Source organism: Oculina patagonica, chromosome 3 (assembly GCF_052425735.1).
Source record: "Oculina patagonica isolate OP01 chromosome 3, crgOcupat, whole genome shotgun sequence".
Taxonomy (NCBI): Eukaryota; Metazoa; Cnidaria; class Anthozoa; order Scleractinia; family Oculinidae; genus Oculina; species Oculina patagonica.
The window spans coordinates 24,178,928-24,202,895 of record NC_135760.1 but is presented as its reverse complement, the minus strand read 5'-3'; the positions used below and the strand labels follow the sequence as shown (position 1 = coordinate 24,202,895).

Genomic DNA, 23,968 nt, shown 5'->3' with positions numbered 1-23,968 from the left:
TTTTCTGAATACTACAAAATATACAATTTGCATGCTTCACCCATGTAAGAAATTTTTGTAAGAACAGTTAACACCACACGACTGTAGAACCTGCAATTGACTCTATTCAACTGTGAAAAAATGTGTGATCTTATTACACATTTCAGATTTTTTTACATGTATTTTTAACACAGACTTAGTTCTGGAAATAGCTCAAGAAGTATTGTTAACCTTTTCTGGTTAAGATTTATTTATTTTGTATACATTGTATTCAAGTATATGTTGGTGATCATAGTACAGAAATGTGCATGAGTCAAGATGATTCTTGATTGATTTAGTGCATGTTTACATTCTATAATCTACTAGATACTATAACTATGCAAATTGAAAATGAAATCTTATTGATTCTAGAATTATCAAGATGAATCGTCACAACATTTCTGATGTTTTGTTACAGATCTGTATTTTCGTTCTGTGCACTTGTCTGAGCTTAAGTTTGTTTGTGTGAATTTGCAAAGGTTTTGATTGAGTGATAATTTTATATGACCTGAAGGCATTTTTCTTCCTGTCCAATTTTGCATAATTTACAAGATTTTTTTAAACTCTAAAGTAGGCCCCGAGTTTTGAAATTCCTACTTGGAAAGTAAAGTTTCAAACTTAGAAAAGACAGCCCAACTATTTCTGTGATAAACTAAATAGTTTGCTAGATTTAAATATTTACCACTGACATTTTATGTTATCTGCTAAACCATGTGTCAATTAAAGAGCTTACATTAGACTAAGCTGGGGTTGTTGTGGCTCTGCTGTTTGTGGCATTAAATACCAGCCACATGTAGTTTTTTAGCTTTTATACAATGCAGAACTTCCCTTGGCAGGTCTCTAAACTAAGGAAAGCTTTAACAAATGTTTTTAATCTGTTTTTCATGTTGATTGTCACATGAAATACAGTATGTATTTTTCTCTCAGATTACTTAATCTTCCTGCTTGAATTAATTATTTGTTGTTATAAATATTTCTCAGCATCAGTATTGTTTTTAAAAGTTGGATTTTTTAATTTTTTTTTCTTGCAATGATTTCAACTTCCTGCTTAGAATAATGATAAAAATTCCTTACCACACGTTAAACATGACCCATTTCCTGTTTACTTGTGCAAAATATACTGATTACTTATAAGCCTTTTTTTTTTACAAAAATGGAAATATGAAAAGTATTAAGAAAAAGGAATCTTTAAAAAGTTGTCAAATGTTCCTCTTGTTTTCGAATGTGGTGGGGCAGTATTTCTGAACTGACTGTCGGTTGTTAGGAGAAATAAACAGACAACAATACGGTGTTTATTCAGTTAAGCAAATATAGCTATAAGACGTGGACATGCTGAATTGTGGTGTGCCTCATTGGGTGTTTAACTCAATTTCTCCATAAGAATATCAATCTTAACTCTAATAAGAATATCAATTTTAACTCTAATAAGAATATCAATTTTAACTCTAGAATATTACGTCTGTGCCAACATGTACTCTTTTCTTTTTGTTTTTTTCACTCAAGGGTTATTTTGTAAAATCCTAATTTTTCTCAGTTTACATAATCAGTGTTGTAATTTTAGGACTGACTTACGACATTAATATAGCTCATATTTACATGTTCCACTACCATACACTAATAAAAGCTTTTTACATCCATGGGGTACATGTAGATAGACTAATTTAAGATAATATTAAATGAAGTGATGACAATTTTTTTGGTTAAGGTGCTACACAAAGCAACTCCAACATTTCGCTGCCACAAAATCCTTCCTATCTGTCATTTTAATGCAACAATGTTGGGTTAAAAAATACTTTGTGTTACAAAGTGTTGCCACAGCAATGTTGCATTCGAGTTGTGGTGGGTAACATGGATTAACATTGGCGTTAGCCAACATGTAAGACTGTAAATTACAATTTTTCGTGTGAAAGATGTCCAGTTAATTTGGCATTTTGACTAGTAAAAGCTTAGTCTCGCCTGGCACACTGATCACATAGTTTTGCTATAATTAGACACTACAAGATTAGCTGTGGGTGAGAAAACTGTCCTTGGATTTTGTCAGACAAGAAGACAAGAAATTTTTTTATTAAATTGTAGGAAATTCATCCTTAGTTGACACATTTAAAATAGTTGTTTATTTATGTGGTTTATATATGTGTTGTTGTTCAATGTTACCTCTGGTATAATTTGGTATTTTTCTTTGTCTTATATTTGTTATCATATATTACCATACACAAAAGAAAATAACAAATTGTAACAAGGGCAAAATTGAACCACATCATATACATGCCGTAATGGACAGTACCTCCTGTTAAGATAATTGTTATAACACTTGAAAATTTTGGCACATGCCTTCTTTGACTTTAGATACAGTATAATTTGCTTGTGTCATTTGGAAAACATTTTAAATTAATTTATTTTGAAGTAATAATAAATAAATTAGTTGAATAAACCACTAAACATTAATAAGATGATTAGTTTACTATCTTGTTCTGAAGGTGGCCCGGGTCCATTTTACAATTTAAGGGCGTTGTTTAAGGGAGGTTTTACTTTTGGTAACTTGGCTGCATAAAACATGTATGTCCAATACTTGAGAAGTTGAAAAGTTTCATATGTAGCTGCTTACAAGAGGAGGTCGTTTAGGGAAGATGTTCTCAAGGTGTTTTTTGATTGATGAATGTTTCTGTGCTTAATCCACTAAATGCATTTTTGCACATTTCTCTTGATCAATCGTTGTAGCTGTAGAATACACAAACGCTAAGAAAATATAAGACTTGCATGAGGTCCTTTTGTCATGACAACATATACTGGACCTCATGCAATCTAAAGCTGTTTAAATAAGGGGACAAATGAGTGCAGCAAATTGCATTTCAGGAAAGTATTCATTTACATGTATGTGTCTATTTGTCGTGACATCCCAATCAGATAATTGAGTAGTGACAAATTAATTAGTAATGTTGTTGGACTCTTGTGCAAAGACAAACAAATGTTCCATGTCTGCCATATCTTCAGTTGGCTAATTGCATTACGACAAATAAGGTGGATGTGGGTCTACTTGATTTGTGTTAAGTTTACAAAACAAGGTTACTCTAAAATGCAGTTTAACTTATAAATAATCAAATACATCGTACATAAATCGTGTAATTAAATTATTTCTGATTATCTGCAGTCTTTCTTCTCCACTGTATTACCCTGTTGGAAAACATTTTGAGACCCTGTTGTTCTGATCGGTTTGTTGAGAAAACAATTCCAGTAAAATTGCGTGTGTCAGTGTTTACTTTTCATATCGCAAAGTTTTCCAAACCAGACTTTATTTTGAATTAAGAGGAATCTTCACCACAATGCGGCAATGTCTAGCCATTATGGTGACTGATTAGCATGACTAATAAGGAGTGCTTTTAAGTTATCTTTAAAGGAATGTGAAGGGACAATTATCAGTTCAGACTGCATGTATATGGCAATAAACCTTATAATAACCATTAATAACTTTTTGTAGGACAACCGTACCATGTGTGATTGACCATGACATAGTCAAATAATTTCACTGTCACATTTAATTTTTTTTTTCAATTGTACCATTGGCAAATCATGACATGTGATTTGACCCTTGCAATTTTCACAAGTTAGTTAGCATCTTGTACTGAATTTCTACTTAGTAATACCTGAACACTACTTCCTGTTTATACAATCATGTAATCTGTGTTCTTTCAGTATTATAGTACGTTTACAACTTATATTGACAACCTGGTGACCTATTGCTAACTATTAAAAATTTATCTAAAATTGCCTGCCTCTATACTGTAGCTGTTTTTTAATTATTTTTTTAAATTGAAAAGAGCTGAGACTCTGTGTCTGTGTAGATTAATATTTATTTATTTGTTTATTTACTTTTTATATTATATATTATCAATATGCACCTTCATTTGTTAAGCAATTGAAATTTATTATGTCCAACATAAGAACTTTATATTTGTGATTGCTACATATGACAAACACCTCAAAATTAAAATTTATTTATAGGCAAGCTTTGAATATGTAGGCCAGCTGAAGACCGTTAATTAGTAAATATAATTAAAAATATTTTTGCTTCTTCATTGTTGAAAAATAGATTGAAGTAAACATAAAATTGTTAAAAAAAGTACTGAACATTAGTGAGTAAGGAAAGTAAGATAAATTTGCAAAAAAACCCTCCCTGAATCCATGGAGAAGGTAGTCAGTAAATATGCAAATAAATACACTTGCAACTGCATAATTCAATTCAAATGGTTGTCTATGGTATTTCACATTGGCAATTAAACAAACTGAGTATACTTAATATTTGAATAATTTTGGTCATAAAACTTGGAAATAGATTAGATCTTGCCTCTTAATTATTGTGTGTGTCATAATAATATTGCGTTTTTGCAATTTTAGAGGAGTGTGTATTGTTTCAGTCTGATGCTGTGGAGATTGAAATTAGTATTTGTAGCTTAAGGCTATAACTTTATTTGTGTCTGAATGGTCTCTAATCATTTTTATTAGCATTTTAAATTTGCCAAAGTGATGGTTTAAAGCATTTTACAAGGCAGGTGTAAATTTGTCAAATTAAAAATAACTGTTCCGACAAGTCCTTTTTCCACTAATGAGAAAATTGCGATTGAAATTTTTGTAAAAGGCAACTTGTTTATAATAATTCTTTTAACTTAGACATACTGATGATGTTATTGTAGAGGACCTGTGTTGATATTAATATGTAAATATCCTGGCTTTAAAAACCTCCAGCAGTTGGCAGAATAATTAATTTCCAGGAATGCTCAACGATGATGTTCTGTACCGACCGACTGTACCGACCGATTGTTGCAATATTTTGTGAATTATGTCTGTTTCATTTCCATTTAATTTTAATTCAATCAGTGTTTCAGCATAAAGCTCCCCAAAATCAAATACAATTGGGGAAAACATCGTTCGCGGTACCACTGTTTCAAAGACTTTAATGAGTTAAAGAGAATTGTAAGAAACTCTGTCAGCAAGATTGCCAATTTTTAAGAAGTGTCTTTTTTCTGCCTTTTATAATAAGTATTTTTAATCCTTGTAGTGTATATGTTGTAAATATTTATAGATTTTGGTTTTAGCTCTAATTTATTGATTTTAATTGTATCATAAGGTTATAAAATATATATCTAGTGTAAGGACCTCTATGTAAAACACTTTTAGTGATGGGGCTTCCTAACGAAAGATTGTTGTAACTTGTTATTATTATTACATGATTGTAAGCGAGCTGTTGACATTTTCACCAGTAGTTAATGTTATAAAGATGTGATCACCTTAGGGTGCAATGACTTGTGGTTTTACCATTTGGACCATTAAATCCATGTTTGAATTGAACCGTTACTATTTTATAATAATTGTACAAGGTTACCCTTCATACAGGAACAGTCTTGATTCTCTTAGCATGAATCAATAGCCTCTGGGTTAGTACCTCTGTAAGTCTACAGTGCTAGCCTAAAAACTTATTTCACTGCTATACTGATCAAAGATAAAGATGTTTTAAATATTTGTACCAGCCACAAAACCAGATCACTATTTATTGCCCTAAACATTCTAGGGAGATGTCATCCCTGGCTTGGTCATGTGCAAAGTTCGGTTCCTTTGTTTTCTGCAGCTACTACTGTGCAAAATTAGCTTTTTTACATTAAACTACTTTTGCTTGTCATTAAAATGTAGGAGTTATGGATCATAGGATTTAATCACCAATAAAAAATTGCTCACAGTGTTTCCAGGGCATTAATTTTCATATTTTATAAGCACGACTCATTTATTATAAGTGGCCTAAAATTTTGTCAAAAATGTTTGACAGGCTACATTGTGTATGTTTAGCTATTTTTGTCAATAATTTGTATTCAACCACTCCTTCCTTAAATAGAAACCATGCAAATGAATGAAAAGAATTTTGGGTCATTAAGCCACATTTTCATGTACTTAAAATCTATATCAGCTTTATAGAAATCTAGTTATACTAGCCTAATGTAATAGCTTTGTACAATCTACTTTGTTTACATAATATTTGCTAAAGAGGTGAAAATGATTTATAAACATGTACAACGCTAAAAAGTGATAAAAACATCATAAGAACTGAATGTATATTTTTGTCTTGTTGTCATCATCGGGGTTATAGAAGACTGTTTGTGATTTTGCATCATTTCATATCTATTACAATATGTTATATTCCTGAAGGGAACAACTGTGCAACATAGCGTTAATTTGTTTGTTCATAGTTCAGCTCTTTTGTACGATAATGAGTCCCATAATTAATGTTCTTTCTCTTAAAATATGTTATCTTACTGAAAATTGACTTTAAGGACAATCTACTGTAATTTACATGTAATCTGGTTATATTTACCACACACATTCCTGTAGCTCTCAGTGGTAGCATTTGTTTTATTATCATTTTAAGGCTTTATTTTTACATTTTGTTATAAGACTAGTTCTGTTTAGTTGTGACAGAATCACCTATATTGGCAAAACCTTAAATTTGTCACCTTTAATTATTTATCCATAAATTTTACTTGGTGATATTATGCCAGTGTGGGGTGAAAATTGCACTCTATTCTATATTTGGCTCTGTTGACGGCAATTAGCCATATATATATTGTGCATGTTTTTGGGATTTATTATTATCTTTGATTTTCCGGAAGGTTCCACTGTCAGTGGACAAACTTGCCTGGCTTTTTTGTATGTACATTAAGATGGACTTGATTAAACTCAAGAATTGTTTGGCAACTAGTTTGTTATACCTTGTTATGTCTCTCTTTTGTTCAGTGAAGTAATTCATGTCATTTCTAATATTGTGCTTGTAGCTCTTTAACTCTTCATGAGTTCCATTTGGCTTCATAGTATTTGATATTGTTCCAGTCTTAGTCTTTTTGCATGCATTTGATTCCTGTTGGTAATTACCTATAAAAACAATTTACATGTTTTGCTTTTCCTAAATTGTAATATTTAGTTTTGGATTGAAGTGAAACTGAAACTAAACTGCCTGTTAGTAATAGTTTATTGACCACTGCTTCATAGTAATTTCATCTCTCATGAATGTTTTTTCTAAATTGATTCCTTTTAAAAATTTTTTAATTTACATTATTTTAGATTAAGGCTGCCTATTTGTTAAAAAGAAGGGTGCCAATCAATGAGAACTTTTCTGTTGTACACATATGTCAAAAGTGTAGACATCCATTTTGTCTTTTATAAATTATCAGTCTGAAAGCATTTTACCTTTGACTCTGTTTACAGTAGTTTGATTAAAATCTTGATAAATGGCATTGATGTGCCAAAGAATGTTGTAAAAGGTTGGTAGTCACCATGGACTTCAAAAGTGGGTTGAGAAAATGTTTTAAATTGATAGTGAGGCATTTACATATAGACAGACAGAGATCTAGTTATTATTTTGAAATTGTAAACGTTGATTTTATTATATAAAAAAAAAAAAAAAAAAAAAAAAAAAAAAAAAAAAATTTTACAAAAAAAAATTTAATTTAAAATTTAAAATTTAAATTTTTTACCTTTTAAATAAAAAAAAATTTTTAAAGCGAACATTATGGACATTAATTTTATTATTTATTATCAATTTTAAAGTTTGCAGTGTTGTATTTACATGTATGCAGAGCAATTGCGATTTGATCAGGGAGGCATATTTACTTGTTTTTGTTGGTGCATTTAACATTAAATTTTATAATTTTTAAATACTGTTTAATTCATTGAGATATCTTGCATGCTACATTCACCACACAGTTTTAACTTTTACCTAAGGGTGTCTGGATGTTTTTTTAAAATCTTGCTTTGAATCATGTAGGGTTCAAAAAATTTTGGAGGTGTGGCATACAGCATAGAAACTTCATCATCACTAGATGAATGCCCACTGTAAACTTGTGCTAAAACAACATGTATGATGTGTATTTTCGCACTAAAAATTTTCTCTGTTTTTGACAGACTGATTTATGTGGCTTGAAATGGAGAAAGTATGTCTTCAACATTGCATGCGGAGCCAACCCCGTGGAAGATCCCGTGTTGAAGTCATTCTCGTCAGCCCTCAGTCATGACATTTTGTGTGCATGGCGGAGGAGCCCTTTGACAGGCTGTCAATCAAGCGGTGATCCTGACAGTATCAACAGTGCAAAGGAGTTGTGGGTCTTCTGGTTTGGTGATGATCCTAATTTACAAGGGATTGTTTCTGCAGAATTAAAAGGTAATGGAACACATTATTAAATTTTATGTGCATTGTGTGTGTACCTCCTATGGATCAGTTTCGAGGTCTATACTGTAAGATATGGACCAATGTTTTTCCTGTCAATTTATGGCGCAAGTGCAAAGTGCGTGGGCCAAATTGATAAGAAAAATTGAGGATTGGTATCTAAAGTTACAATTCAAGTGAGAATAAGGTTAATAAGATGTGTCTCTCCATCTCGATCTTGGGAAGGAAAACATTTCAAGTCAAGCGTATGGGAACTGGGCTGTCCTGTAGAATGTGGATTGTAAAACTAGACAATCATAGTACACAAGTATACTGTCTGTTAGATGTTATTAATAAGATAAATTCCTGAAAAACTGATGCCAGCTCTTGTCATTGTTAAACTGAAGTGACTAAGAGAGTAGAGCCTTGATGAAGAACATGCAACAAGTTTTGTCCATCTATCCTCTAATATTATGAAAATGTAAAAATAACTAGCCAATATAATCAAGAAAAACTCCAGAGTGAATTTAAAATGGTAAACTAATGCTTGTAGCTACAAATGTTGTAAAGGAGCTTAGACTGGTCTCTGTCTTTTGCAGTTTTACAAACTATTGTTCAATTTTTGGTTGCAGGGGGTAGTAAAATTAAAAGCCTAGTAAAAATAATCTGCTCTTGAGACATTTCCACCTATTACACCAAAACCTTTAACCCCTAAAGTCAACATACAAATTCTTGTTACTGGTCTCTATCCTTTTCTTCTAGTACTTGTTGGGAGAATTTCTTTAAAAACCACTTGAGGCAATTTTTTAATCACTTCCTCAATTCTCATGAACTTCTCTTATGATCTTGTATTGACTGTGAGAAGAAATTTGATGCTGATCAGGATTAAAGGTTTAAAGATTTAAAAATCCTTTAATGTGTTAATCCTGGCCAACTGAGACATGTTCTTCAATTACTCTGACTCGCTTTGTTTATTTGCAAGCAGCCTCAGATCTGATTGCAAGAACAGCTGTATTATTAGTATTCTCTTAAAGTATCTCTCAGTTTTCACAGCTGATCAAAATAATAATAATAAGTAAAAATAACTTCTACTTGCATTCAACAGAATCATGTAATGGGTGTTGGGAAGATGGACTGCCTCACGAGCCAAGATCATTATTGTTCAAAGCTTTACATAATTTATTAGAAAGGTAAGAAAAATGTGCACTTATTTAACATTTCTTGCCCTGCTAGTAAGACGTTTTTTTGTATGGAATTCCAGTGTCATATTTCCAAAATTTATTTTGATTTCTGCGATATCTATGTAAGAGATCTTGCATAAACGTTACAGCTTGTAAAAGTGTGAGCATTACAAATAAAATTACATTTTATGTTCAGTCATTGCAATTTTTATATCTTAGATGTCTACTATCGCGGAAGTTTGTCCGTCTGGGAAAGTGGTTCACAAAGCCATGTGAAAGCAGTGGAGTCGAGAATTCAAGGTGGGGTGTTGATCTGACTTAGTCTATGTACATGGTAAATGATTACAACAAGTGAGACTGAAAAAAGTTATACAATTAAAGAAATTGGTCTCATCAGTCCCTATATAACTATATACAGTGTATGTAGCCTTGATGGTCAGTAAAGAAATAACATGTGTTCTCTTCTTTGATCTCCAGCAATCATTTGTCCTTCTCATTCTCTTTCTTTATCCATGGTGAGAGTTCTGTTTGCACAGCTGTTGAAATTCAACAACAGCAACGGATACGCCATCTTACACTCGAAGATGTAGCAGTTGCTGCAACAAGACAAGAAGGACTTCCAGGTATTGGCAGCAGCTTAGCATGTAGCAGTAATAAAACATAGATTTCTACGTGTACTGGTAGGTGTTATTTGAGAGAAGGGGCAAGCCAAAAAGAGATTTAAAACATAACAAATATAATAGAGGATGACAGGGGTAGATGGGAATCTGAGCTTCCTGTTTACCGTTTACTCCTGGTTTCCACTTCTTTCTTGAGGCTTCTGTCCCTTTGTGCACTCTATTGCAAAATGTAGCAGTAAAACAGACTTCATTTTAATCTGATGAAGGTGGACAGAGGCAATTGAAAATTTAGTGACTTTAAAGTTCAGATCGGATGAATCTTTTTTATTATAATTATACTACATCGATTACTATGTTTTATTTAAGAAAAGGGGCAAGCCAAAAAGATATTTAAAACACAACAAATACAGAGAACAGAGTGGGTAGATTACCTGTACCATTTTTTCCCTTTCAACTTTCCACCTCTTTCTTGAGGTTCCTCTCTCTTTGTGCATTCTCTATTGCAAAATGTTACAAAATGTAATAATTGTATTTTTTCCTATTTCCCTGGTTTCTGCTAATTTGGGAATCCAGTTCTCTACACTCTCTTTACCAACTTCCTGCAGACTTCTACCCCCTTTACTTCTGCATTCCTGCGACGCTGCTTCCCTCCTACCCTGCCCCCCCCCCACATACCATACAATCCATGTACACCTGTATTACCAAAGGTAACTGAGTGAAACTTTGTTTTCAGTTTTACTGGGCCCTTATGGCCTGTCGGGATTCCTAACTGGTCAGACAAGCCACGTGGATGAGCTGGTTTCCAGTAAACTTGTAGATGAATGGAAGAAGTTTTATCCACTTGACTTCAGTTCAGACTGGAGTGAGTCAGTAAGCCAATGTCCTGACAAAGGTGTTCCTGCCGCAGTCATGGTTGTAGTGGAAGAGACACAGATGTGGTATCCATCCATGTATGTTGTTGTGCCTCATGAAGAGAATAAAAGAGGCGGTAGGTGTTAATTTTTATGTCGTTGAACATCATGCAACAAAGTATCACAATGCAAAAACTTGTAATACTTATCACTTCCTAAGATAGTAAAGAAATTATTCTACATGACACGAGCGTGGGACAAAGAAAAAATCTGAGTCCCTGACGGGAATCGAACCCATGGCCTCCCAGATACTGGTTGGGCGCTCTAACCAACGGAGCTATGTGAGACTCTTACTAGTTATCACCGAGCTTGAAATTTACCATCTTTATTATTTACTACTTCCTAAGATGTCGACTACATTTTGGAAAATAGATAACGTTGAAAAGCAACAGCTACATGTAGATACGCTTTGATGCCAATTATTTTATTACCTTAAAGCTTTTACAAGTTGCTGTCAATTTTATTTGGATCTTTAATCAAGTCTATTTTGAACTGTCACTGGTTGTGTATTAAAATAAATGTTAGCCTGGATCATCCAAGGGGATCCAGAAGCCAGTGTATCCTGGTTTGTGCTGGGAGTGTTTTGTATATTGTATTGATTACATATAATAACTTTTAACATTGATAACAATTTGTGAGAATATTTAACTCTGACCCACTTACATGTACTAAGAATCACAATCAGCAACCTCCGATATTTCTGATGAACTAACTCTTAACCTCCTAACCCTTGACCTTTAACAATCTACAGATGGGTCTGTGCTACCCAGAACTGATACAGCGACCACTGCTGGTCCACCATCACTAACCCCTCCAGCATCTCCTCTTGATCCCAACACTACAGATGTCGTTACAGGTCCTGCAAATCGGCCGCCGCCAGCACCTACGACTACATCCCCTGGTGTGGTTGAGAAGAAGAAACTGACACATTCGTTGGTGCAAGAAGTTTGGCAAGAGATCACAGTTACTAAACCAGCAGTAGGGTATGTATTGTAAACCTTAACAGAAGGGTGGGGCAAAAAACTTTAAAAACGTGGCTTTTGCACTGCATTGCTTAAAGGACATTGTGGAGTGTACATCTATGAACAGATATTGCAAGTTGAACATAAACTTGTTGAAAATCCAAGTTGGCAGGAGTCTAACTCATTGGTTGTTTATGTTGCAATTTAAATTTATCTTTGGTTTAAAATTTTTCAAACCAGTTTTATTGTTTTTTTATTTTTCGTTGTCTCATATTCAGTATGATCATAATCTGAAACAAAAGGACAAGAAATAAAAATCAAACTGGTTAAGAAAAATTTGAGCCAAATATAAAGTGATTGATATCCGCCCCCGGTGGGTAGTGTTATCCATCCTTTAAACGACTGGGACCTGGGTGGAGAGCTATGGTTAGAACTATTACAATAATGTGATAAACCCTCACACACTGAATTTAAACCACTACACTGTTGTTGAGAAGGTGGATTACATATGTAAGTGCTGACACTAATAACTACTGGACTCATTTTCTCTATTCATTGACTGTTCATTACTTCTTTTTTAGCAAAAGCTCCTCCCTCAGCTCTATCTCAAAAGCAACTCCTTTCCTAAAGAGTGACAGTTCAAGTGATGTCACACCAGTAGGACAGTGGGATTTTGAGGAGCCATTTAAGCGCACTTCATGCTCTTGTACATCAAGTAGTAACATCAGCAGGTGAGAATTGCTGCTTACTCATTTAACATCACTCAATTTCAGATGGCAGGCAAAGCGCTTGGCTGGCTAAAAAGCCAGTCTAATCTTAGTAATATACCAACCAGAGAGGCCAATCTTGGCAAAAAAAATTAAGTTGAATGTCAGACTATAATGTAGCAAATGAGCTTACATGTTTGATTCAATATCTGTTTTGGTTTGATTCCTGTTAGGCCTAAGGCGCCAACCCAGGTGCGGACATCGTTTGGTATAACAAGGCCAATCCCATCGCCCAGTCATCCTTTACCATCGCCACAGCAACAGCAGCAAACAGCCCAACAACAAAACCAAACTAGTGCAAAGTTAAAGAAAGAAAAGAAGAAGCCACTGGTTCCATTTCACCATCGTCTGAGTGTCGATAAGGACAGGCCTGAAGCTGTCAAAAGTCATGTTGGAGCCATGACAAAAGGCTTACCTACAGCGAACATACTGACAAGTGTCACTCAAAAGCGACATCCAGAAGTTGCTTTTGCACATAACGCGAAAAAGTATACTCTGCAGGGACAAACCACAGCTCTGCAGAATACAACAGGAATGTCTGGACAAAAGAGTCATGCAATTGGTGTTAAGTCTGAGTCGAAAGTGTTGCAGCCTTCTGCTTCACTACTGAAAGTGAACTCTTCAATGATGCCGTCACAGACGTTTCTAAACGGCCAGGCAGAAATGTTGGTGTCAGACAAACAAGAAGTTTGTGGAGGGGATTTTGTTAGTAACAAGGACACTGTCGCAAAGGAGGACACGGAACAAAATTGCTACCTCTTGCCTATTGAAAGTGGCTTTAGTGTGCCTCCACTGCCTAGTGACCCTCTGGATTGCCGACCTGTTGGTGATCTAACAATACCAAAGGATGTTTTGACACCTCCTCCCTTAGAGCCAATGTTGTTGTTTGAGAGGTAGGTACATGTACTGCAATAAATTATTTATTAAACTCATCTCAAATAGGTGAGCTTGGGAACTGGTGTCAAAAAAACCCTGCAAGAATGTGCAAAGATTTGCTAGCAAGAGCAGTGATTTGATCTACAATGATCAGTGCACAAGACTTAGTTATGCAATGAACAACAAACGCCCTCTGGAAAAACCCGAGGGCTGCCCCACAGGTTGGTCACATACTACATTGTACCAAGGGGGAAGCCTGCTGGCTGCATTGGTTTGAGTTTAACTTTGCCCAAAAGTTATTAATTAAAAGTACATGTATTTCCTAGTGCCAAAAGAGGTTCACTAAGATGCATTGTTATTACCAGTGTTATAGTGCAGGCTGAGAAATATCTGATAAGTTATTGGTTCTACCACATTTTTGTTTTGTCGAACCAAAATGGTGACATTACTGGATATAATATTATGTCCTTCGCAGAATAACAAATATTTAACAACTATTTACCAAAATGGAGGTGGCTAGAGGTTGATGTTTACTGAGCCACGAAGCGGTGAGGTGAATATCCACCACTAACCACCGACACTGAGGTGAATAGTTGTTTTAGTATTTACTCATTCAAACAGTGAGATAATAAAGCCCAAAAGGATGACTTTTGACTAGTTTATTAGGTTAACAAGTACAGTTTTCGCACGTGAGTTGCTCGAAGGTGATTAGCAAAGGATATTTGGAGTTTGAGTAGCCAATCACTGTGTGCCAAAGACGCTCTGTTTGAGTATATACTAATATTATTTATACAATCTTGATTCCCCAGTGGAAGTACCAAGAGGCCTTCAACTGATGGTGGTTTTGAATGTGTTCCTTCACCTGCCAAAAGAAGACGAGAATCTTCTACTGGAAGATCTAGATCAGACAGCACAGGTGGAGGTCGAACAAAGGGTCGCAGGAACAGCTCTCAGCCATCTCCTGTGACCACACCCCTCTCTGATCCTTTTACTCCGCAACCCGAGGATCAAGAAATGGAAATGATTCAGCCACCGATAAAATCACCAACACAAGTGAGTGTTCCTTCAAACAAGTCACGGCGGAGAAGTAGTGCCACGGCTAATGACAGCCCATCAGTGCCTTTACCAGCAGACCTTGGTAAACCTCCATCACGGGTAAAAAACCGAAGACAGAGCTCTCGCAAGAAACAGCAGGAGGAAAAGGAAAGGCTTGCAAAAGGGGTGGAGGAAGTGAAGCCCCGCCCGCAGAAGAATGAGAAAGGAACATTTCCTAGTTTTTCGTCTTCAGATGATGAACAAGACCCAATCCCTCGGCCGTCAAGTCTTATGACAGAGCAAGACCTTGCAGTGACACTAAATGACCTTGATCAGCTGTTTGACACTGATGATGAGGAGGATGAGCTGGGACAATCAAAAGCCATGAAAATGGATATTGTGTCCCATCAAGTTACTCCCTTCGACCCCATCACGAACATCAACACTTATCACTCCATGATGAACACGGGTGTGGTGGCGCAACAGGATTTGGCACGCATGTTCCCCACGCCTCCATCTCTGGAAACTGTGTCGCACTCTCCACCCTGTTCTGTCGGCAATGATTACATCAGTCCAGGAAGTGTGAAGACTATGGTGCACAGTGCAATGCTCTCTCCAGATTCACATCATTTGATGCACTTCACTGGCGTTGATGTGGAACAAGATAAACAGCACAGTCCAACGGTTTGTTAACAAAAGGAATAGTGTCATTAGATATGCATGTGAGATCTCTGGCTTGAACAGTTCCCCCTTGCTTGCCTTTAAATCCATAATTGGGTCGATTTTGTGGAGACAGCCTTGCAGACACAGTACAAACACAACTGCATTGATCATTTCTTCATTCAGGAAATCTAGAAATTTTTTTTGTATGCAGTTTACTCCTTGATAGAGGTTAAAGCTGTCTGAGTGATGGGAAGAGAGAGCACACTCACATATCGTCTCATGGCACTTTTCTTTTTTTTTAAAAAAAATTCAGTTGATTTTAAAATAATCTAAACATTGAACTAATTATTTACATTCATCTGATGTTTGTCATGCTTATTATTTTACTTCGTTGCACAGTTGGAAATTTTAATATATTTACTATTGTTTTTGCAGGAACTTGGACCTGTGTTTGAGATTCCTAGATTCCAAGAGTTCCCAGTGTCTTACACATTTGAATCTGTTGTTGGTCTGCCAAGTAACAAAGTCCTCCCGTCTGAGATGCAGTACTCGCCCTCCTGGCAGGTTGGCACAAAAAAAAGAAATTTTGTCTCCAGTTTCCTTGACTATAGCTTGCTAACCTTATTTCTTTTATTAATATGCAGCAGGCATCCCAGAAGACATGGACTTTATCAGTCACCAAAATGGAAAGGTCAGTAAAAGGTCAACTGTGTGTTAGTCAATGCTTTTTGTTTTCATTTAGTTAAATGAGCAGTCGAGTACTGTTCTGAAACAGGGAAGTAATGAGTGTAGTATTCTTCATTTTAAACTTCCACTTGTCAAATTGAAGCTTCAATTTTCAAAGTGAGACATCCAAAATTCAAATTATCAGTTTAGAAAAGTTAATGACACCTTCTTCTTCAATTCCCTCAGAATTGCAAATTAATATCAAATTCTACTGCACTGGCATTTTGAGAGGGTTAAAACGTTAGTGAGTGGCAAAACAAATAAGGTTTTCTGATCAGTCAGGCACATTTTTGTGTCAGTTAAATCTGCTCCTGCCCCCCTCCCCTCCCCCTCCTCCCCTCCCCCTCCTCCCCTCTTACACTCACCCTTCCTAGAACAAATCCTATCATACCTTGTGTTAAGTTGTAGAAAGACATCAAACATAAATTAATTTTTGTGAAGTGGCAGTGGTACAATGTGGTGTAAGTTGGCCAGAAAGTCTGATCTTTTGCTGTTTGTATTTGACTCCTCAGTGCTCCTGATGTCTTAAATTGTGATGTTGCCATGGGCACTCCATCACCAGCCGTGGGCTACACCTACACCCATCCTGCAAGTGTTAATAGTGACGTTAAACAATTGACATCTGCGGCAATGTCTCCTGCTTCTCCAGCGTCATCAGTGTCATCATTCTCTATGCCAACACAATTTCCGAAGGCTTTTCACGGAGGCGGCTTGGTTATGAAACCTTTGTTCCAAACACCTCTTCCGGAGGTGAATTCATTATCGAAGGTTCTGACATTATCAGACTCCTCTGTGAACTATTTTAGTGACAGATGTTATGACAGTGTAAGTCTCTGTTCGTGTTCAACACCCTCAGAGGGTGCTCAGCTTAAGGGGACTTTAAGCAAAGGTAAAGACTTTGATAGGTGTGTCTGTGGTTTTGGTGCTCTTGAAGGAATTAAATTCACTGCTGGCACAGGGCTGTTTCCTGAAGATGTTCATACAACCTCGTCAGAAAACAGGAAATCGCTTAAAAAGGAAGGTGTTCCTCAAACTGTACTTGAAGTTAAAAAAGAGGGCTCAATGTCGCTCTGTGCAAAACGACGAGGATCAACTGCTATTGTTCCATCACAAGTTCCGTTTTCTTTGCTGGAAGAGATTGTGAGTCAATGTTCGTCACCATTTGCTTGTGGCAATTTGAAGTATCAGCTCATGTTCAAGGCCCACCATGGGATCGTGAAGCAAGTGTCTGGCGCATGGTCACAAAATAAGGGTGAGTTAAATTACCAACTTCATGTAAATTGCTGGTTTGCACTGTCACACCATAAAAAATGAATTGAAGAAAGAAGTCAAGAAAATGAAATGTTATAAAAGACTAACACAGGAATAATTCTCAAAGTTGCAGGTCTCTGTGGTATGCCGTTTCTGAGTTATTTACCATTGAAAGGTTTCGAGCAACTTAACAGAGCTTTGTATGGAGACGCCATATTGGTGTACAACTTTGGTACACCAACATGGTGGCTGCAAATTAGCCAAACGACCTAAGATTCCCTTTTGCGATGAAAGCATTTTCTCTTCACTTGTGAGCTAGTATACGTGCGCATAAACACATCTTCTAAGACTTTAAATGTTTAAAGTGCTGATAACCCTAAGAGAAAACTTTAAGTTTTTTTTTACTCAGACAGTTTTTTCGCGGCCACTATCTTAAGCTCTGATTACTGCAGCTTCTCCCATGAAACTTTAATAATTTTGTCTACTTTATGAATGCATTAGCAAAACATTTTGGTAAAAAGGTTATTACTGTACATGGTGGGATGAAAATTTATCAGAAATTGACCTCTTGAAGTTATCAGTAGGCAATTTATTTATTTGTGTCGATTTTTTATTATTAATAAGTACACCAACAACCACAAAATGCATAGATTAGTCATCGATTGCATCGATTAGTCATTGATTGCATTGATTACTCGTCAATATAATCTCGTGGTTGAAAACCGGAACTTGTAAAAGTATTCAATACTCAAGCTGGTACACGCCATAACAATCTAACAATATCATGGTTACACGTGAAAAAAGCACGGAAAGTAAAAGTGCTTGCAGCTGTTCCGGTGCGTAATGTAAGTGCTTATGACAGCTGTCTCCCTTAGCCGAAGCAGTTTAACTTTGCTGACAAACATCCACAAAACAAAATCTATAACCACGTAGTCGATTCTTGTCTCCGTTCTTGTTAGTTTCATTTTCAGACTGGTTGGTTTTCCTGTTCAATTGTTTTGTTATTAAATAAAGAGTTGGGTAAAGTAAAATATTAAAATATCATGTTTTTTTTATTAGCCCTTCACGTCTTGACATGCCAGAAGGTTATTTGACCTTTTGTGAAGGCGTAATTTTGTCAACAAGAATGCCAGTTATAAAGCAAAATATGACTAACATAGATAAAAAATCACAAACGAAAAAAAGCTACAAGAAAGCATGTGTCTTTTGTGTGCAGTAGAATAGTTGATGAGTAATCGATAGGTCATCAATGAGTAATTAATAACATCTGATCAATAGGTAATAAATTACATCAATGAGTAATCGATGTCATCGATGAGTAATCGATAGGCCACAAAATTTTTGGGCTTTGATTAGTCATCGATTACTCATTGATCATCGCAAATAATCAATGACTAATCAACTGATTACCCATCGATTACTCATTGATTACCAATTGATGTCATTGATCATCGATTAGTTATGCCTGGTACAAACAATATTATTTTGTGTTTAAAAAAACAAGTCTTAATTGTTAATCATTTTGTGTTTAAAAGAAACAGTTTTTTTCTTTAAAAACAAGTCTTAATTGTTAAAGAAGTTTGTTGCAAAGAGTTTTCAATTTTCTCCAATTTTTGTTAGGTGCAGAGAGTGGCATTTTGCAGCGTGTTCCTCATCCCACTGCTGTTGATGCACTTAACTATCTCCGTCAGCTAATGCAGGATGCCCTGCAAAAATCAACAAGTAGAAAAACGTGGGAGCAGCCCAATGGAACAGTGGTTCAAGGACCTTTGTCTTGGAAGCAACTTCACCACCTTGCAACAAAAGGTAAGTTTTGATGTTCTTTGTGATACGTAATAATGTGTGGTATAACGAAAAGGAATTGGTTTCTTGTTGTGACAATTGCTTAAAACTTACATTGCGACTGTGTTTATGAACCATAAATGATTCTCTTTAGGTAATGAGGAAACACCCCATGCACAACCCATTCCATCAGTTACAGTAGGATATGGAGGAGACTGGATGTCGCTTTCTCCTATTGCTTTACAATTTTGGGTGAGTTTCAAGCAATAATTACTTTTTGAAAAATGTTTGTTCTGAGTGCCTCAATTTCAGGGTCTGCCCTTTATAACAGGGATTGTGACAGTTTCCTTCCTTCACTTTACAGGAAAAACTGTTGCTTGAACCATACTCTTGTCAGCGGGATGTGGCATACGTTGTAGTGGCGCCAGAAAATGATTTAGTGCTAAACAATGTGAAGTTGTTCTTCAAAGAGTTTAGTGCAGTTTACGAGGTAAAAAGACCGTATTCTAGTCTTACTAATATTCTAGAATTGTGTAGGGTTCCCATGTAAAAAGAAGACTATGAGCCCGAGGTTTCTATGAGTGAATAATCAACAAGGTGCGCCAATTTGACTATCGCTTATAGAAATTGAGGGTGAGTATTAGTCTAACTGTTTTAGTAGAAACACTAAACGAATGCTGTCCAAAAACTACAATTTTATGTACTTTTAAGCCAAAAACGAATAATGATTGTCCCTCTAAAAAGTAATGCATGTGTGATCGTGTTCTATCAGCGAATAGAAAACAATGGAAGAACCAATCAGTTTTGCTGATTTCCAGTAGAACGCAACTGAGTTCTACTAAAAAGAATATAAGGGCATATACTAAAACCCGAAACAAAGAAACAAAACAACCAAAACTAAACGACCGAAACCGCCGAAACGAGCGAAACGAAACCGCCGAAACAACCAAAACGGCCGAAACGAAACGAAATCACCGAAACAAGCAAAACTTCAAGATTTTCGCCATTTACCGTACTATACACCCCGTTTAGCCTACTATACACTCCGATTAGCCTACTATAAGCCCTGGTTAGCCTACTATACACTCCTGTTAGCCTACTACACACTCCGGTTAGCCTACGTTTCACTTAGGTTAGCCTGCTATGCACTCCGGTTAGCCTGTTTACGGTTAGCTCTCAATAATTGTAATAGGTTTTGCTTGTTTCGGTGATTTGGTCTCGTTTCGCTCGTTTCGGCCGTTTCGGTTTTTTCGGCGGTTTCGTTTCGGTCGTTTCGGTGGTTTCGCTCGTTTCGTTTCGTTGTTTTGGGTTTTAGTACGTGCCGAATATAAGTGGGCCTTATGTCTGTACAGTGTACATGCCCTATACGATGCATGGTCCTGTGGCAGCAAGTCAAATCATATTGGTGGGTGTTGCTTTCTCTTTACATGAATCCACTCCCACATATTGAGCCATAAATTCTTTAACATTGTATATCACTTCTTTGTGATTATCCAGACTTGTCGTCTTGGCCAGCATGTCGCCATAACCAAGCCGCTAAGAGATGGAATACTGAGGATAGGGCAAAAGTCACTGAAGCTTGCAAAAGAACCTGTAGATGATTGGTTTACGCAGCAAGGTAATTAGGATGTTAAAGGGACACAGTCATGGGGATTTTAATTTTTAATTGCTTATCAGTAAAAAGTACTAAAATTGATGAATACATGTAGGTCTTCTTGTACAGGAAATGCACCTAGTTCATCAAGATGGAGATATAAAGTAAATTGTTAAAGAAAGAAGGGAGCCATAATAATTTTTAGGTGTTTTTCCAGTCCACAAGGACAAAAATCAGCCTGACTTTTTCAAGTTGAGATTTAAAGTTCCTGATGGCATCACAATAATATCACTTGTTTATCGCTTCATTACACTTGTATAGTGATTTTTAACAAAATTGGACCACTATTCGTAGTTTCCATATGTCTTTGAGCTCTTGAGTTTTTGAAGTGTAACTGGTGACATTGTCCCTTTAATGCTTTGTCAGTATCTTCCATATTATGGATGCTTCTCTAGAACCACTGCCAGTAGAAATAATTGACCGTGTCAATAGAATTATGGTAACAGGATCTAGGAGTGAATGTTTGGAAGAACAAAAAAGCTCTTCTGGTATAAAGTATTTTCCTTGATTGCTCATGAACTTATTTGGGGAAAATTATTTTCTGTTTGTTCAATATTTTGACATTTGGTTTGTAATGTTTTAGGTGGTTCTTCTGATGCAGCAAGGCTAAAACTCTATGCCCAGGTCTTTAAACATCATTTGGGTGAGTAAAAACAATTTATAGTAAAAATTAATAAGAATTAATGAAGTGGTAAATGAGTGGCTATACTTGTAATAAATTAATAAAATTATTTAGAATAACAGCAAAAAAATTAACATGATGTATTGATATACAAATTTCTGTTTTTTAGGACCATATCTGGCTTCTCTGATTCTAGACAGACATCTGTTGGATAATGAGAAGGGAGACAAATCAGATGACAAGGCACCATCCAAGTTTGGGATGGACAGCGAAAGATCTGGCATGGACAGTGGAAACAAATCTAGTGGTAACAGGTAGGTAAACCACAAAGCCAACACCTTTGTAGCCATGTTCTCTCAAGCTTTATCACTCTGATGTGGAATATAAAATAACTATATCCAAAAAGAAACCAAGAGTTTGAATCCTTGTATCCCATTATTAAGGATTTGGAGAATTGATTTATAGGTTGGTGGGGAGAAGTAGAGTAATGGTAGTTCAAATGACATGGCGATAAAACCCCTGGTTGTCAATGAAAAAGGCTAAAGAACCAAGTAGTGTAACAGTCTTAACATTCATGTATTGACTGTTTTAGATGTAATATATCAAACACGAGAGACAGTGTTTCATCTGAATAACCAAACACCAAGAAGAGAGTTGAAAATACCACGCGTAGCAGAGTATTTTTGATGGAATTTGAGGTGTTTGGATACATACATACATACATACATACATAAAAAACATACATACATACATACATACATACATACATACATACATACATACATACATACATACATACATACATACATACATACATACATACATACATACATACATACATACATACATACATACATACATACATACATACATACATACATACATACATACATACATACATACATACATACATACATACATACATACATACATACATACATACATACATACATACATACATACATACATACATACATACATACATACATACATACATACATACATACATACATACATACATACATACATACATACATACATACATACATACATACATACATACATACATACATACATACATACATACATACATACATACATACATACATACATACATACATACATACATACATACATACATACATACATACATACATACATAGATACATACATTATTGCATAGCTCCCCCTTGGGGGCTCTTCCGCCATACAGAAATTAAAAAGATAAAAGATAAAAATATTTACAATAAAGAAGAAAAAAGAAAAAAAAAAAAATCAGAAAAAAGGGGTATAGTTGAAATAAAAAAAATTCGCAATTAAAATTATATACATTACAGTTAAAGGGGCATTTACAAATTTAAAATATGTTTAAAAATTCTCTTTTTAAAAAGGTTCAGGTCATTTGTCTCTCTAATGTTCTTAGGCAAGTTATTAAAGAGCTTCGCTCCACGGTAGGCAAAAGATCTCTGCCCTGTCTTTAGTCTACACTTCGGCAGCTCAAGATCGTTTTTCTGCCTGGTGTTACGTGTGTGTGTTATTGAACGTCGCTGAAAACGAAGATAGCTTGGAGTGGCATTATTTAAACATTTCCTTACCATTACTAGGTCGTTAAAAAGCAATTTATCTTTTACACTAAGCCATTGAAGGGATTTCAGGGTCCCTGAAATGTGATCGTACTTTCTTAAGCCAGCTACGATCCTACAAGCATAGTTTTGAACTGACTGGAGTTTTCCCACATTCGCTTTGGTTGTGTTACTCCAAACCGTCGAACAATAGAACAACTTGCTAAATACAAAGGCATTTATGAGAAAGATCAGGGTTTTCTGGTCCAAAAGGTGCTTTATCCTGTTAACTCTAGTTAGTTTATGAATGCAGTCTGAAACGGTTTTAGATGGATAGCCGATGAAACACTGTCTTGAGTGTTTGATATCTTTTCAATCGAAACAAAAACTACTATGGAGTAAGTAAATGGAGAAATAAAATGGTAAAAATCTATGCTAATTAAGACCGGGTATCCAAACCTCCTTCACAGTTATGATTTCTTTGTTTTAACTTGATGAATTATTAATGAGTTTTTAATTTAAGAGTTGTCTTAGTAAATCAGTTTTGTTTTTTTCAGTGCCGGGACTCCAAATTCAGAGCAAGCTCCTTCAGCATTTGGAGAAGATGAAAGTGAACAGAACAGCGAGGACCCACCCACTGTGGTGGTTTACGTTGTGAATCCATTCAGCAGCAATTCAAGAGAGGAAAGCTTTCCTTCCTATTTGGGGCTCTTGCGATGCATTGCAGAGATTTTACCAGATATTTCAGAAAATGGCAAGAAGAACATCATCTTTCAGGTACAACATTTCATTTCTTTCTGTCTGTCACCTGCCTCCTGCCTGTCTGTCTGTCTGCCTGCCTGCCTGCCTGCTTGTCTGTCTGTCTGTCTGTCTGTCTGTCTGTCTGTCTGTCTGTCTGTCTGTCCATTCTCACCTTAGGGTTGGTATTGTGTGGCCAAGTTAGGGTAAGTTAGGCCAAGTTAGGTGTCTGTCTGTCCATTCTCACCTTATGGTTAGTGTTGTGGCCAAGTTAGGTGTCTGTCTGTCCATTCTCACCTTAAGGTTAGTGTTGTGGCCAAGTTAGGTGTCTGTCTGTCCATTCTCACCTTATGGTTAGTGTTGTGGCCAAGTTAGGTGTCTGTCTGTCCATTCTCACCTTATGATTGGTGTTGTGGCC

General features: G+C 35.8%; 1 protein-coding gene across 2 annotated transcripts in view; it reads left to right on the top strand.

Annotated features, from left to right (window-relative positions):
* The window catches only part of LOC144647138 (mediator of RNA polymerase II transcription subunit 13-like), a 36,112-nt gene that overhangs the window by 2,357 nt on the left and 9,787 nt on the right, over positions 1-23,968 (top strand). Inside the window, exons 2-20 of one of the 2 annotated variants that reach the window (XM_078506891.1) lie at positions 7,960-8,215; positions 9,306-9,390; positions 9,601-9,681; positions 9,859-10,004; positions 10,735-10,989; positions 11,769-11,895; positions 12,456-12,605; positions 12,815-13,534; positions 14,327-15,236; positions 15,651-15,779; positions 15,860-15,906; positions 16,454-17,193; positions 18,813-18,998; positions 19,129-19,226; positions 19,339-19,464; positions 20,472-20,592; positions 21,212-21,271; positions 21,420-21,564; positions 23,370-23,589. In XM_078506891.1, coding sequence (XP_078363017.1) covers positions 7,960-8,215; positions 9,306-9,390; positions 9,601-9,681; positions 9,859-10,004; positions 10,735-10,989; positions 11,769-11,895; positions 12,456-12,605; positions 12,815-13,534; positions 14,327-15,236; positions 15,651-15,779; positions 15,860-15,906; positions 16,454-17,193; positions 18,813-18,998; positions 19,129-19,226; positions 19,339-19,464; positions 20,472-20,592; positions 21,212-21,271; positions 21,420-21,564; positions 23,370-23,589 — 4,602 coding nt within the window. Of the gene's footprint in view, positions 1-7,959; positions 8,216-9,305; positions 9,391-9,600; positions 9,682-9,858; positions 10,005-10,734; positions 10,990-11,663; positions 11,896-12,455; positions 12,606-12,814; positions 13,535-14,326; positions 15,237-15,650; positions 15,780-15,859; positions 15,907-16,453; positions 17,194-18,812; positions 18,999-19,128; positions 19,227-19,338; positions 19,465-20,471; positions 20,593-21,211; positions 21,272-21,419; positions 21,565-23,369; positions 23,590-23,968 lie in introns of both variants that reach the window. The other variant, XM_078506890.1, reaches the window with a different exon arrangement.